Here is a 17,195-nt window from a genome sequence, read left to right as displayed (position 1 = left end):
CAAACAATGCCGAGCCGCCACCAGGTCGCCCGGTAATCGCGCCCCCGCCCCAAGCAGGGCCGGGGATCCGACTGGCAGCCGTTTCCGAGTTTCTCCATCGCCGCGGATGTCTCAGCCCGTGCCCACTTCCTCTTCCCTCGCCCCGCGAGCTGCGCGCACGCCAGCCCCTCTCCCACCCAGATCCCCGACGCGCAGCCCCGCGCCCCGCGCCCCGTGCCCGCCCCCTCCCGGCCCCGCCCCGCCCGCGCACGCGCGCCGCCCCCGCGCCGGCTCTGGCTCTGCCCCCCCCCCCCCCGCCCCACCCCTTCTCTCCCCTCCCCGGCCCCCGCTCCCGCTCCCGCTCCGCGCCACCGGGCCGAGCCGGGGCCGCCGGGCCGGGGCCGCCATGGAGGTGGAGGAGGCGTTTCAGGCGGTGGGGGAGATGGGCATCTACCAGATGTACTTGTGCTTCCTGCTGGCCGTGCTGCTGCAGGTGAGTCCCCCTCCACCCCCAGCGCCCCGCTGCCCCGCCTCCCGCGGATCCCCCGAGGGACCCGGCCTGTCGCCCAGGGTCTGCAAACCCCGGGGGGAGGGAGGGGACACGAGCCCCCTGCCCCCGTCCCGCGCGAGGGCCGGCCTGGGCCCCAGCACCAGGTCGCCGTCAGGCCTGGTCTTTGGTGCCCGCCCCAGCCTCAGAGCCTGCCCCCTGGGGCTGTTCCGCCAGGCCCACCCACCTGCCACCTCCAGTGGGAGAGGGAGTGGGGGGGGGGGTGGTACTTTATCCGCCGACGAGCTGGTTAATCGTAGCGGATGCTGGGTTCTGCGGTTACCTGGGACAACGTCGTGAACGCGTGACGGAATTGTTACTCACCTGCGGCTCTGTCACCTTGGAATCTAGAGCACACAGTGAGCCCCGGTCGCCGCTGACGCTGACGAAGGTCCGACCTAGAGCGGCCTCCTTCAGTTCTGGGTGTCCACTTACCATCTTTTCCTGCATTCCAGGAGGCTTTCTGTTCCAGGTGCTTTCCGTGCATGGGGTTTATTTCTCCCCCGTTCAGGTTCTGCTGGGTCATTCTGCCAGAGGCCAGCCTCGGGCTGAGACTACTATAAATTGAATAATGTCATCTACAATGTATAAGATTCAGTTATAAAGTAGAATCATTTCTTTACTGTACAAAATTCTCCCACACTGCTTGCCCACCCCAGCCCAAAAATGTGGGTTTAGTATGCTCAAGGTCGCTATAGATACACTTTGCCAGGCAAGAGTTACTCTTCCTTTGCCAGCCTAAATGGCCCATTTAATGACATCAGTTACCTCTCCCAATATTCTAAAGGCGTTTCATTCACAAATTCTTGATTAGTATCTACTGTGAGCCCTCATTTTACTACTCCTTCATTCAGCACATATTTAATGATGCCTACTATTTGCTTAGCAGGGGCTACCGTGGTGGGCAAATCAAAGCCCCTTTCCCCCCAGAAGACCCCCATTCTAGTGTGGGGGGGGTGGGTGAGGCAGGCAGACAGTTCAATAAGTACAGTTAGTGTGCGATGATAATTATCCCGAGGAAAGTACAGGGAAGTCGTGAGTATAACCACCAGTTGCTTGAAACTGGCATAAGGCAACTGCTCAACAGGAAGGTAGGGGGTGGGGGAGGGTAAGAGTTGCCTTACTGATTCTGTTTTCCATTAAAATGTTTGCAAGTTCAGTTGTTTTTATCTCCAGCCAGAAGAGCTGTTCAAACGATGGACTGATAGATGATGTCAGTCCTTTTTTTAGCAAAGCAAGTTTTCAGTTCACAAATATTCAGGATTCTGAAGTTCTTTAAGTTCGGTGTTTCAGCTTTAACTGTAATTTTCCTGTGGGGAAAAAGTACTTCCTAAATCACAAAACAGTATTTAATACAGAGAGTATTTCATTGTACCCATGATGCCTGATGTTCATTTAGAATACTTTTTCTTTGAGAAAACTCTTTCCTCTTCTAACCAAGAATTACAGGAATATAATTCCTTTTCTGAACAATCCCGTCCCCCCATGCCTATACTCCACCTGCTGTCATTATCTTGTTACAGGCCTAGCTAGGTGTCTGCCTATTTAGAATAAGTTTGTCTTGAGGGAGTGCAGCACTAAAAAGGCCACTGTTCTGGGGCCCCTAGGTGGCTCAGTCAGTTAAGTGTCCCACTCTTGATTTTGGCTCAGGTCACGATCTCATGGTTCGTGGGTTTGAGCCCTTTGTCAGGCTCTGTGCTGATATGGAGGAATCTGCTTGGGATTCTCTCTCTCTCTCTCTCTCTCTCTCTCTCTCTCTTCCTCTCTCTCTGCCCCTCTCCTGCTTGCATGCTCTCTGTCTCTAAATAAATAAATAAAAACTTAAAAAAAAAAAGGGCCACGGTTCTGGGTTCGAGACCTATTGTTTTTCTCATTTACTTTTCTTTATGGTTGACCCAGTTGGTTTGAGTTTAGTACCAAAGAGCTCTAAGCCTGTGACCATGTTTGTTCACTGATCCCTGCCTGACATGTGGTCAGTATTTGCCATTGAAGAACCAGGTCTTATGAGTATTGGGAGTGAGTGACTGTTTATCTTGTAGGTGTGGACTGGGAGGCACCCTGTAGCTGTGTCTGTCCCAACAATGCCTCAGTCCAGGCAGAAGTGAATCCTTCATAGTGGTACATATTCATGAGTATTCAACTGCCCCATTGATATTCATGATAAAGGTGGTCTTGGGGTCATCCAAAGCTATTTTGGATATGAAAGTGGACATCACCAAAGACTTCTCTACCAAGTCACTTGTTGGAGATGGTTTTGGTTTGGGATGGCCTATGGAGTGGGAATACTAGGAGCCCCATTACACAATTATAATATGATGCTTTCATCATCTTGTGAAAGTTGCTTCTTCCAGCAAAGGAAGAAAGTAGGAAGCCCTTTTCAGAGCTGGCTTAGATGGGAAGTTGATGTTTGCTTCAAAAATCAAAGCCCTGGGCACCTGGGTGACTCAGTCAGTTAAGTGTCTGACTCTTGATTTTGGCCCAGGCTCAGGTCAGGATCTCACAGTTTGTGGGTTCGAGCCCCACGTCAGGCTCCACACCAACAGTGCAGAGCCTGCTTGAGATTCTCTCTGTCTCTCTCCCTGCTCCTTCTCTCAAAAATAAACTCAAAAGAAAAAAAAAAAAAAAGAAAAGAAACCAGAGCCCTGGGGTGCCAGGCTGTCTCAGTCAGTGGAGTGTATGACTCTTGATCTTGGTGTTGGGAGTTTGAGCCCATGTTGGGTATAGAGATTACTTTAGCACTGGGTGTTATATAGAAACCAATTTGACAATAAACTTCATATATTGAAAAAAAACAAAAAAAAAACCCAAAAATTAAAAAAATAAATAAAAAATCTTAAAAACAAAACCAAAAACAACAACGACAAAAACCCTCAAAAAAACCAAAGCCCTGGTCTACTGTTGCTCAAGGAACATGCAGACCCACCTGCACAGCAGCGCTAGCAGAAAGAGAGCCCTGTACACAGTAGGCGGGACTCCCAGAGAGAGGGACAGCCAGACAGGGAGCCACTGCTGAAGCAAGAGCCTTTTCTGCATCTGCAGTGTGGCAATGACCGACCCCAGTCGAGAAACACAGAACTAGAAGGGACAGAGATGGCAAATTCAGATCTTTGCATTTTCTTCTATCTGGATTTTATTATTATTATTATTATTATTATTAATGGTTTTAACCCCCCTTACTTCGAACATCCAAGTTCAAACTAAAAGGACAAAAGCACATCACAAAGCCAACTCGGAAGGTCTTTAGGTTAACCGTTTTTGTGGATTGTGGGTACCATCAGGTAGGCTCACAAGTTACCTCAATATCCGCTTGCCTTTAGCAAGGTGACTTCTGGCCACACACTCTGCAAACACAACCTTTAGAATCTCTATAGTGGTCACCTTTCAGGTACATAAAGGATTGATGCAGATTTTGTAGATATCTCTTCTTATGCTGATGAAAATGCCCCTGACAAGAGTGATAGGCGGTTTGAAAGTAGATAAGCAGAAAGCTAGAGGGAAAGGGATTGCCACAGGTAAAAATCGTTGTCTCATGAACACACAGCAATGTTCACAATTCTGTAGTTAGAAAAACTCTTACTGTCCAAATATAGGTGCCCTCCCTTGGACAAGAGCTATCTGTGGTATTTAAATGTGGATAATTCTGTGTGCTTTATTTCTGTTTCTATTTTCTGGTAGTGATTCAGAGCCGATGCTGTCATCGTCATTTGTGTTTGCGTACGTGTGTGTTTGTTTGCCAGGCTGTCTGGAGGAAGAAGGTTGGAATACAGTTCTTTGTGTTTTGAGCCCTTTAGACGCAAAGTGAAAATGGAACCCACTTCTTTGTGTTCTAAGCCGTCGACTCCAGCTCCTTCATTTTCCCGGGGATCATGCGTCACAGATTGTAGTGTAATTTGCACAGGATTTAAAACATCCATGAGCCAACGGGAACATGTAACCTGTAACAGGCATTAGTTTCGCCAGCAAAAGTGTGATGTCATCGTGGACCTCAGCTTGAGGTACAGTCTTCCGGTGTTCTGGAGCGCATTATTTTAATGTAAACTCTTAATAACCCCAATCTTATTTATCAGCCCTGGGGTTACCAGTGCCTTCAGATCATTCACGCAATAAACATCCTTTCATGGTGTTTTAGAAAGCAGAATGACTGACCAGGTATTGTGCAGAAGAGGAAACTGTGATAGTCAACACAGGAAAAGATGTTTACCTTCAGTGGTCACCTGGGACGGGCATATTAAAATGACTATGAAATATCATTTCACACTGAATAGATGAGCAGACATTAAATAGTCTAACAGTACAGGTGTGCTGAAAAAGAGGAGCGGGAACTGTGCCGTTCAGAGAATAATTTGGCACGGTCTAGTAAAATTGAAACCCAGCTTTAGATTCCTGGGTGTACGTCCTCCAACGTTTCTTGAACACGTGCATGAAGATATGGCTCAGATGTTTACTGCAGCACTGTTTGTAATAATAAAAATTAGTAACCACCTTAGCAACTCCCAAAAAGGGACCAGGTAATCAAAATGTGGCATAAATTTGATGGGCTGTAACAGGTTGGCGTGAATGAACCAGATCGATAAACAACTACAGGAATGAATTTCTAAAACACGGTGTTACATGAAAAAAATAACAAGTGTGATATATACAATATGACACAAAAGTCTTACTAAAAATTGTAAAAATATCGGGGCTCCTGGGTGACTCAGTCAGTGGGTTGAGCGCCTCACTCTTGATTTTGGCTCAGGTCATGGACCCAGGGTCGTGGGATCGAGCCCTCCGCTTAGTACAGAGCCTGCCTCAGATTCTCAGTCTCTCTCCCTCTGCCCCTTTCCCCTACTTGCATGCACGCTCTCTCTCTCTCTCTCTCTAAAATAAAATCTGAAAAAATTGTCAAAACAGGAAACTGTACCGTATTTGGTTTATCAGTGTATATGGACAATGTAGCAGTATAAACATATGGGGTAGAAGGCTCCACACCCAATCCATCAGATTGGTTACCTCCAGGGAAGGAAGGAGGGGTGGGGGTGAGGGGGGTACAGAAGAGATTTGCTCTGTATTCATAATACCGTATTTTAAAAATCTGAAGCAAATAAAATGTAGCTTGTTAATTGTGATGGTGGGTTCCTGAACTTTATTTTGTTTTGCTTCTCTGTGTTAAATTAAAAAAAAACAAAAAAACAAAACAAGAGTGTGGCATAGAAAAGATCGGCATACTGAGAAGCAAATGCTACAGTTCACTTCATTAGAGTAACCGTCCACCCTTCTCCTGCCGTCCCTTTAACCAGTTAGCGCTGTCAACTGTGGTCTATGAATTTCACACTTAAGAGAATGAGGTAGAGAGAGTTTTGTTCAGGGTGCGCTCTTGAACTTTGTGTAGAACACTGTCACAGGGAATGTCTCCTACGTGCTTGCATTTGCCTCCCGGTCCTAATCTCCCCAGGAGATTCGTGGAAAGACTTCTTTTGATGAGGTATCGCTGAGGTGGTTCCGACCCCTCAACCTTAAGCAAGTAATGAAGTTCGTAGGGCAGACATTAGGGAAGACCTCACTGTGTTGGTCACTGAGACCAGCCCTTGTGCCTCAGGAGAGTCTCACCACCACCAGGGGTTCAGCCGTGATGACAACACCCGGCATGAGAGTCGCTCTATCATGACTCCAGAACACGTGAGCATCTACCAGGTTCTCTGTTAGTTTGGGCAAGTTTTACGCCGCCCTTACCCTCAGATTTAGTTGTGTCTGCCCTCAGACGGTGGCCGTGAGTTTGGGTGATAATCCGGGGAACCTTTGTTGGTGGAATATTCCATCACTTTAGGTAAGTGGGGCGCTTCCTAAAGAGACCATGGCTACACTTGCCCCCTAGTACGTCCTCGGGAAAGCTGTTGTCTGTAGACAGACACTGCCCCCTGGCGTAAAGCAGGTGAAGTTGCAAATCAGCCAGACCAGATTTCCATCCGGGGAGGTTATGGAAATACAGGGAGCCTCTGGGAGGTTTAGGGAGCCCCTTTGAGCCTCGGGCATCTGAAGAATTGGGATGTGCCTTAGAAAGCAACTGGCTCAACACCCCCACAGCACCCACATCTCTAGCAGCATGCCTGCTGGGGCCACACACAGCACAGCTACTCAGCATGTGCCCTGACAGAGAAGGTCACACACACACACACACACACACACACACACACACACGTCATTAAAAATGTGAAGATAGACAATGTGTGGCAGAATGCTAGACTCTCTGAATGCCGTGACCCTCTGCTCTGAGATGGCTGAGACAGCTTCAGTAGGGGACCCCTCAGTCGTTTGTGTACTCTGGGAAGTGGCTGGATCATGAAAGTGTAATTCATTTGTTTTGCAAGTTCAGGATTTCTTCAAGTTGCCCAATGCCCAGCAGTTAAGTTGGCGTTGTGTCAATTTCACCTTGAGGTTTTCGGAACACGAGCTTGGCCCTTCACCATGGTCAAAGCCTGCCTTATAAGGGAGAGCTGGCCAACCCCAAGATACGCACAACTCAGGAAGCTCATCTCTGACTCCCTTAACCAACCTTTCGGGCAGAAATTAGCATCTGCATTTAGGGGAGTTGTATGAGGCTCAACAAGGAGTATATGGGGATTGTAGCAAAAAGAGAAAACATAGAAAAGAGAAAACATAGAAAAGAGAAAAGGGAAAGAATCACCAGAACTTGGACCACTCAGACATGAAACACACTCACATGTTGGTGGATTGTCTTCCAGACTTTTAGTTATACAAACATGTACATTTGCCTAATTTTTGCATAAATTTGTATCTTAACCTCAATTTTTGTCTGTCAGCAATATCGTGCACGCCTTGCTGCAGTCATAAATGAACAACCACATATTTTATAATGGCTGTAGCAGTGTAGCAATGTGTGGCTGTACCAGAACTTGCCTATTCCATTATCTCTTGTTGCAAACATAGGCTGGTTGGTTCCTCTCTTTCGGAGTTCTGAAACCCATGCTTTGGGCCATTGTCCGGCTCTGGTCTGCACTTCTCCCGGTTGGCTGTTGGCCACTCTTCCTAAGCTCAAATTTCTCCTGACTCCATTGCTCACATCCTCTCCAGATGTTCTTTGGTCCCACTTTATGGATGGAATAGAAGTACAAACTTCCTAAACATCTCCTTTCTTTTGGTTTGAAATTAACGTTTACCCTTACCTGTCATTACATCTCTTCAGAGTGTCCAGGAGGAAGACAGCTCAACCTTCCTTCCAGGGACATCCTCTCACCTTTGTTCTTGATTCCTTATTACTCTCTCAGTCGTTTCTAATCTTCCATCTTTCTGCATTCTCTCATGTCCCAAAGGGTGGCCTGCATATGGTAGATCTAGGTGGTCTGTGGAAATTATATTGAATAGCATTAGCTTATAAAGTGAGAGAGTTATTCCCTTTTCAGTTCTTCCTTAATCTTTCTTTAATTACAATTTTTAAATGTTTATTTATTTTTGAGAGAGAGAGAGAGAGAGAGACAGAGCGTGAGCAGGGGAGAGGCAGAAAGAGAGAGGGAGACACAGAATCGGAAGCAGGCTCCAGGCTCCGAGCCGTCAGCACAGAGCCCGACGCAGGGCTCGAACCCACGGACTGCGAGATCATGACCTGAGCCATAGTTGGACCCTCAACCGACTGAGCCACCCAGGTGCCCTGATCTTTCTTTTATCTAAGAAGAAAATCTCATCTGGTGCTAGCAGTTCTCAAAACTTTTGCAACTATTTCTGTTTTAGCAAAGGAAATGAACTAGAAGTAAGAATTAAAGAAGGCTCAGAGGGGCGCCTGGGTGGCTCAGTCGGTTGAGCATCCGACTTCAGCTCAGGTCACGATCTCGCGGTCCGTGAGTTCGAGCCCCGCGTCGGGCTCTGGGCTGATGGCTCAGAGCCTGGAGCCTGCTTCCGATTCTGTGTCTCCCTCTCTCTCTGCCCCTCCCCCATTCATGCTCTGTCTCTCTCTGTCTCAAAAATAAATAAACGTTAAAAAAAAATTAAAAAAAAAAGAAGGCTCAGAGTTCAGACTTGGGCAGAAAACCTTACCTAGTTGAAATTTAATAACGTTATTCTTTTTTTATGGTAGTGGCCATTTTGTTTTCAAAGAAACATTTCACATGAAACACAGAGACTAATGTCGCAAACATACCTGTGCCTACTTCTAGATTTGACAAGTGCTAATATTGTGCCATATTTGCTGAAGGTGGTGTGAGTTGTAGTTCAACCCGAGAGGCAGAAAGCAGAACTCCTGGGATGGGGACACGTGTGTGTGTGTGTGTGTGTGTGTGTGGTATGTATTCATATGTGTATGATTATACACATAATCAGTGAATAATTTGTCACAGAGATTTGACCACGCACAATTGCGAGAGTTGGTTAAGCCGTCCCTGTAAGGCTGTTGTCTTTGTGTCTGATGTTGGAGCTTGACGTCTGCAGGGAAGGCAGTCTGGAAGGGAAAGTATGGTCTGGAAGCCATCCGAATTGATGGGAATCTGTGCTGTTCTCACTGCCTCCAACCTTGATGAAGCAACTGCCTTTCATCTTGGAAAACACATACTTGGCCCGGGAGTCAGAGATGCTGAGGGAGGGTCCAGGGGAACGTGGATCCGTTGCAGGCCCAGCTGTTGTGCTCTACCAGCAGAGCGAGCCAGCAAAGAAGTGGCAAAGAAAGGCAAAAAACACCTTTCCCAGCCTTCTGAGCATAAAAAAACAAGATGGCTGCTCCTTTGCTTTCACCCTCTCTCCCCAAATCCTGCCTGAAAATATCTCTTGTGGCCCGTCTTAAGTAAAAACACACTAGCCAACACTTGGCATTATGACATGGTGTTTATTTTGATAGTTCCATCTGTCTGGTCATATTTCTATTGATATAAAATTTTATTTCTTTGCAAATTCACTTAAGTTAAAAATTTTGAACTGAATTTTCAAAGGGCATATCTGATAAAGGGTTAGTATCCAAAATATATAAAGAACTTATAAAACTCAACACCCCCAAAATGAATAATCCAATTAAAAAATGGGCAGAAGACATGAATAGACATTTTTCCAAAGAAGACTATACAGATGGTCAACACACATATGAAAAGATGCTCAGCATCACTCATCATCAGGGAAATACAAATCAAAACTACATGAGATATCACCTTACACCTGTCAGAATGACTGAAATCAGCATAAGAAACAACAGGTGTTGGCAAGGATGTGAAGAAAAAGGAACCCTCTTGCACTGTTGGTGGGAATGCAGACTGGTGCAGCCACTATGGAGAACAGTATGGAGGTTCCTCAAGAAGTTAAAAATAGAACCAGCCTATGATCCAGCAATCGTACTACTAGGTATTTACTCAAAGAATACAAAAATACTAATTCGAAGGGATACATGTACCCCGATGTTTACAGCAGCATTATTGTGGGAACAGCCCAAGTGTCCATTGATGGATGAATGGATAAAGATGCGGCATATATATACAATGCAATATTATTCAGCCACAAAAAAGAATGAGATCTTGTCATCTGTGATGATGTGGTTGGAGCTGGAGAGCACAATGCTAAGTGAAATTAAGTCAGAGAAAGACAAATACCATGTAATTTCACTCATTTGATATCAGATCAATTTCACCTCTTTGTTTCTGAACTGTTTTCTTTTTAAAAATTTTTAATCGTTTAATTGTAATTCCAGGATAGTTAACATACAGTGTCTTTATCCATTCATCTGGACACTGGGGCCGCCTCCATAGTTTGGCTATTGTAAATGAATGCTGCAGTAAAATTTAAGAAAAGTGAAATTTAAGAAACGAAACAAGCAAAGGGGAAAGAAAAGAGCGAGAGGCAAACCATGAAACAAACTCTTAACCCTAGAGAACACACTGACGGTTGCGGGAGGGGAGGGGAGGGGGGTGGGTGAAATATACGGTGGGGACTAAGGAGCGCACTTGCTGTGGTGAGCACTGGCTGTTGGAAGGAAGTCTTGACTCACTATATTGTACACCCGAAATTAATATTACACTGTATGTTAACTGGAATTGAAATAAAAGCTTAAAGAAACATCTTGAATCAATTTAAAAGAAGACCGTTAGGGGCGCCTGGATGACTCAGTCCGTTCAGCATCTGACTCTTGATATTGGCTCAGGTCATGATTCCGGGGTCGGGGAATCGAGCCGCGTGTCAGGCTCCATGCTGAGTGTGGAGCCTGCTTGGGATTCTCTCTCTCTCTCTCTCTCTCTCTCTCTCTCTCTCTCTCCCTCTCTCTGTCTCTCTAAAAGAAAAAAAAAAAAAGAAGACTATTAAGTAAATAGAAAACAAAAAACGGCACATAAAATTCTTGCAGGGAGCACACAGGTGACCGAAGTTTGGGAAAACTGAGCTATCCTGTAATATTTCTTCAAAGAACACTAAAAATATGTGGTTTACCTTCTCGACTCTGATTGGCCTATTTTTTTGCCCCAAAAGTTCCTTCCTCTGAATGTGGTTTTGATTAAACCCCTACTAGGTTTTTTCTTCCTAGTTTCTGGTGTCATATTTGCAACTTTTTCCTTATTCCCCAGTTAGATTTCCCATCTACTTTCTCTGTGCTCTCATCACCTCATTTCCGCCGTGGCTAATACTGCATTTGTGAAAATCTGCCTTGTGTTTGTAGCTTTCGGTACGTTTGTTGTCCTCACTTGAATGTATTTGCCTAGAAGGAAGTGATTATTTTTTAGCCAGCCTTGTTATCATCTGAGGCCCATAATATAATGTGTTGCAAAGTGTTGGAGCTCACTAAAATTTTTTAAGAATTAAACTGAAGTCACAGAAGGAAGGTAGTCAGGTGGGGGTATTTCCATTTTATTTGGGAGAAAGGGAGGGAAACGGATACAGGTTAAATCACTGTTTACCCAAATACTTAATTTATCCAAAGTCTTAATTAGTGGATGGAACAAAGATTAGGTCCTGGAATGACTGGTTTTTTATCTTGATCATCATCTTTTCTTTTTCTTTTCTTTTTCTACACCATTTTGCAAGGAATTAGTTAAAATGTATCCTAGGCTGTTAGTTATAGAGTGGTATGTTGGGTTTATTTGGAAGCATATAGAAATCGAAGTTAGCGTTTCTTTCGTTCAGGAGAAAACAGATCATTAACAAATTAGAATTTCACTATATCTGCACTGTTAGATACAAAATAATATTTCCCCAGTAAATAGTGCAGCTATTGACCGCTTTGGAGATTAACAAAGGAGCCATCAGCGTGGTCTGGAGTGGTTTGTTGAAGACTTGAGAAGGGCTGAGCTTGTGCTGAACTTGGGAGCTTGGGTTTAGAGAGAAGTGGGAAGGTCATTTCAGATGGAAAACAGTAAAATTGGGGGAAAAAACTGTAGAAGACGGAACAACTTTTAGGCTTACTACACAGAGTGTGGCCCAGACTAGCAGCATTGAGCTCAGGAGAGCTTGCTAGAAATGTGGAACTCAGGTCTTTCCCAGGCTACAGGACCAGACCCTGCACTTTAAAGTCTGAGAGGCACTGGTAGATGCCATTTGTATGGGGCTGTAGAGTTTACTGCTGGCTAAAGGAAACATCCCATTTGACCCTCAGAATAGGTTAGATATGAATGAATTAGATAAAGATGGTTACTACCAGTGTCCAGTCTCACTGAAAAGAAAACCTGAAGTTTGGAGAGGTTTTGATTTGCTGAAAGGTTCCTAGAGCTGAGTTTCCAACTCAGGTATACAGATTCCTTCCCCTTTTCACACCACACCATGAGAAGTCATGCAATGGGGAGCTGAGCACGCCAGTACAGAAAGCGTGAATGTGGATTAGGTAGCAGCTGGCCCATACAGTGGGGATCTGGAACGTTAAGACATTTATCACTTATCCATTGATACGTTTTGGCCAGAAGAATGTCATGAGGAGTGTCTCAGGGAGACCAATCTGGTGGCATTATGTGGATGAATTAGAGTTGAAAGAAACAGGACTTTGAGACACCAGTTATTCAGGGCATGATATTAAATATTTTCAATTAAAAAAAAATAGGTGGTATCTGTAAGTCACCCGACATTGACTGAAGACCCAGTTTGTGCTGGGCACTGGGCATCTGGGCGTGCTGTCATGATAGGCTTGCCCACGTAATGCTTTGGTTGAGTCAGTCAGTAACAGAGTACGAAGTGCAGAAAAGACTAACGGTAATGACAACAACAAAGTCATCTTCCATTTCTCCCATGAGGTGATCCCGTTCTCATCCTGGTTTTGCTATTAGTGTTATACGTGATCTTGAACGAGTCACTTAATTGCCCATTTTACCTACTTTAAGACCTAAACATCATACTTCCCATGACTTCACAGCACAAGATATTGTGATGAGATCATTTATGGGGGACGGTTTGGTTTCCGGAGTGGTATAAAAGCTTATAATGCTGTCGATATAAAATCACTTTTAAAACCTTCACTTTTTGCAACTTCAGAAATTTCAGTCCCCTGGTGCATTGTAGTCACCTAATTATAATGACATTGAAAGGGGAAGAAAAAGTGCAGCCATCTGTGACACTTGTTTTCCTTCCCTGGAGGGGGCTTTGGAGAAGGTAATGGCCTCTCTTCGGTGTTGTTGACCCCACTTGGAAGGAGCGTGGATGGTGGTTTCTGATTGTGGCTTTAAGACCCAGCCGCTGATGGGTGCGATCATTCGACAAGAATCCGTGGGCATGGCAGTTATAGGGTAATACAGACAAGATTGAGAGACTCTTTGGACTCTGGCGGAGAGAAGCAGGAGTTCTGGGCTGCACGTGTCTGACCCGTCTGGTGACATAACGCCACGGCTCTGTGTGTGCAGTTGAGGTCCCTGGGTGTACATGTGTGTGTGCACGCATGGCGTGCACACTGGAAACACTGCGAGAGGTGGGAGGAGGGCAGAGGAGATGAGAAGGTGAAAGCGTTCATCGGGCTTCAGGTTGCTGGGAATAATACTGATTAACACAGATCATACTGATTAACTGGGTTTCACTGCTCCCCTCTGTGAATTAGCGTGTGTATGAGCACCACCTCTTTGTTTCTGAACTGTTTTCTTTTTAAAAATTTTTAATCGTTTAATTGTAATTCCAGGATAGTTAACATACAGTGTCTTTATCCATTCATCTGGACACTGGGGCCGCCTCCATAGTTTGGCTATTGTAAATGAATGCTGCAGTAAACACTGGGGTGCATGTAGTTTCTGAACTGCTTTCCACACAGCGTAGCTTCTGCTGAGAATGGGAGTGTCCACGAAAAAGCACACTGCAGAGTAGAGGATCCTTTGAGCATTTCCTCTCTTACCTAGAACATTGCTTATCTTAGAACAGTCCAGATAAAAATATGATGTATTAACATATTTTCAACAAGCACCTAGAATAGGGCTTGGCGCATAATTAGAATTTAGAGAAGCATTTGCTGCTGTTATTAGCATTCTATCCCAGTCATTTATTTATTCATTCATTCACTTGCTGAGTGTGGGCTTCATGTGTCCAGGCCCTGAGTTGTTTGGTGTGGAAGCCCAGGAGTGGATCACACAAAGATCCTGCCCTCAGGGACAGAATATTCTGGTAGGAAAAATAAGATGAGCAAGTACATAAATAGGATGGCATGAAGAAAATGATCTGTCTCTTACTAAGAAAGGTCTAGATGGAGCTTTTGGGGGTGAACAGAAGCAGGAGAGGGCTTCCGGTGGGTACGAAAGGAAGGGGGGGGGGGGGGCGGGAAGTGGTACCTGAGTTGCATCCCAGAGGATGGAAAAGGTTCAGAGACGCTGCTGAACCAGGTGAAGTGCTTTCCATGTAAAGCAAGTGGGAGGCACAAAAGCAGAAAATAGCATATTTAAGAGAGAAAATATAACTAGTTTGCTTTGCCCGATTGACGGCTCTGTTTTGAACATGTGTTTTGCTTCATCTCCAGAGTTCACGTGCCCCATATTTTTTCATTTCTTTGCCCTTCAATTAAGATCAGCAGATTATAATAAGGAGGGGCAGTTACTAACACGATGCAAGCGGCTTTGTAATTATAGCTGCTGCCGAATGTGTAATCTATCTGTTCTTGTAATTATTAAGGTTTTTATTTTTACAGACTGCCTCCTGGCCTAAAACTTCCCTAACAGTATGCAAATAGGGGCCAGGAAGCAGTATAAATCTAGAAACATGATTTCTTCTGCCTTCTACAATAAATCACCCATGCAGACTGACCTGTGGTGGCTGGGTACTTCTCGGGAGGCCCACCGTCACTTGCCTCAAAACAGATTGGGGCTGCCTCATATCCTCGCAGCGTCACAGAGAGTGCAAAAATCACACCCTGGGTTTTACGTTTGCTTTCTGTTATGACACACACAATGTCAGGACTTCCTTTCTCTTTCCTTGACACTAATTCCATCATCTACTTGTGATAAATTACTCTGCCTTTGGCATTTTAGCTTATCCACTTAACAGCTGAATATGCCCCTACACCGTGGTGTGGAAGGAGCTCGGGGTTCACTGATGGATGGAGCCGAAGCTGTTGGCAGATCTCCTCCTTTTCGTGCCTCAGTCAGCACATCTGTCCAGTGGGGGTGTTACTATATGCTATAGCGAAATCACAGCTTCGTACTTTGTAAAACGCTTATTGTGTTTAAAGGTATTTTAAGATACCAGGTTCTAAATTAATGGGGATCAGTTCTTAAAATAAGATTTCTTCCTTAGTGAGACAGTTCTCACTGGAACAGACTGATTCTGTGTTTTCCGAATTCATTTGAAGCTTGAAATAATCATCCGGCAATGAGAACTAATATAAATGGAAATTCATAGCATATAAAGGCTGCATAGGGCTCAACAGCTTGTAAACCCGATTGTGAATAGCTGTAAGGCCCAGAACAATCAGAGACAAATGGTATATGTGCTCAATAATTATTTCTTGAATGAATGAGGGAATTTTTTTTTTAGGGGAACAACTATGTTTAGATTAAATAATGATTAAGTAGAGCTAAGGGTTATAAAGCGAGTATTTATTATGGGATTTTGAATTTCTTTACAGCTTATGAAAGTTGTCTATTATGTTTTAAAATAGTATCTACTTGGGAGCCTGGGTGAGTCAGTTGGTTAAGTATCTGACTTTGGCTCCGGTCATGATCTCACGGTCTGGGAGCTCAAGCCCCCCTTGGAGTGAGCTCCACTTCTCTCTCTCTCTCTCTCTCTGCCCCTCGCTTACTTGTGCCTCTCTCTCTCTCAAAATAAAATAAAATAAAATAAAATAAAATAAAATAAAATAGTGCCTACTCAAGTACATACTATGCTTACCTGCTTTAATAAAGTATTTTCATTTGTGTTCTCTGTATATATGTGTTATCTATCTATACTACTTCTCTCAATATATATTTTCTTCCTATATATACTTTCTATATATATTCTCTATATGTACTCTATAAATGTTCTCTCTGTATATACACACTATATAGATTCTTTCTCTCTGTGTGTATATATATACACTCTATATGAATATGCTCTCTCTATATTCTTTTACTGTATGTATATTCTCTCTCTAAGAGAGAGAGAATATATGTGTGCTGTTTTCTGAGACATTTAACTGTGCCACAAAAGGTTTTGTTTAGATGGTGAATCCAAGGCCAAGATACTCTTGGAGCCTGGTGCCTGCTTATCTGAACTGAGAGTGTAGTGTTTCAGAGCCGTAATGTGCCCCCCCCCCCCATCCCCACCTTCGCCAGTGTCATACTGTCATCCGTGTGCAGGGTCCTGAGCATCAGATGTGTCTCAAATGTAGAGGAGACCCCCTCACCCCCCAGAAAAAGCCTAAGGTGCTTTACAAGTGGGATTGCTGATGATGCTGTTGGTAGTAGATTGGGAAGCTTCCTTTTCAAGTCTCTCTCCTTTGCTTCTGATGTGTCTGGTTTTGTGTAGCTCACGAAAACACAAAAGCAAGAAACTGATCTTGCGGGGCTTGTGAGCCTGCTGATCGCGATCTCAACACTGATGGGTTTGTATGTTTGCTCCTTCAGCTCTACGTGGCCACGGAGGCCATCCTCATCGCACTGGTGGGGGCCACGCCGTCCTACCACTGGGACCTGGCAGAGCTCCTGCCCAACCAGAGCCACGGCAACCGGTCAGCGGGTGACGACCACGCCTTGGGGGACTGGCTGCTGACTGCCAATGGCAGCGAGGTCCGGAAGCACGTGCACTTCAGCAGCACTTTCACCTCCATCGCCTCGGAGGTAACACCAGTGGTGGCCGTCGGGAAAACAAGATCACGATCGCTGGGTGAACGTTTCTCCTGGTCCAGATGGAACCATTTTTCTGTCTTGTTGATTTAAATGTCAGCCACCTCTTCAAATAGCTGTCGGGTACATTGGAGAGTTTAAAGGAGAATGTTGTATGGAAACGCATTCTCTTTCCTTCTTGCTACCAACAGGAAAAGCATGAGACTTACCAGACTGGTTAGATGAAGTACGATGTGCACTCCGGAAGAGCCACATTCCAATTACAGTGTCCTTTTATTTTTATTTATTTATTTATTTTTTAAAGTTGATTTATGTTTGAGAGAGACAGAGACAGAATGCGAGTGGGTTAGGGGCAGAGAGAGAGGGAGGCACAGAATCCGAAGCAGGCTCCAGGGCTCCGAGCTGTCGGCACAGAGCCCGACGCGGGGCTCGAACCCACGAGCTGCGAGATCATGACCTGAGCCGAAGTCGGACTACAGTGTCCTTTTAAAAAG

At 44.9% G+C, this 17,195-nt stretch overlaps 1 protein-coding gene across 1 annotated transcript in view; it reads left to right on the top strand.

The window, feature by feature from the left end:
• The first annotated feature begins 324 nt into the window (after positions 1–324).
• LOC125917314 (solute carrier family 22 member 15-like) overlaps positions 325–17,195 on the top strand; it is a 62,288-nt gene continuing 45,417 nt past the window's right edge. The window contains exons 1-2 of the mRNA XM_049623550.1: positions 325–472; positions 16,483–16,695. Coding sequence (XP_049479507.1) covers positions 386–472; positions 16,483–16,695 — 300 coding nt within the window. The 5' untranslated portion in view covers positions 325–385. The remainder of the gene's footprint in view (positions 473–16,482; positions 16,696–17,195) is intronic.

The sequence above is a fragment of the Panthera uncia genome, unplaced genomic scaffold, assembly GCF_023721935.1.
Source record: "Panthera uncia isolate 11264 unplaced genomic scaffold, Puncia_PCG_1.0 HiC_scaffold_168, whole genome shotgun sequence".
Lineage (NCBI taxonomy): Eukaryota > Metazoa > Chordata > Mammalia > Carnivora > Felidae > Panthera > Panthera uncia.
The sequence above is the reverse complement of the archived record's forward strand: the minus strand, read 5'-3'. Positions and strand labels throughout refer to the sequence as shown.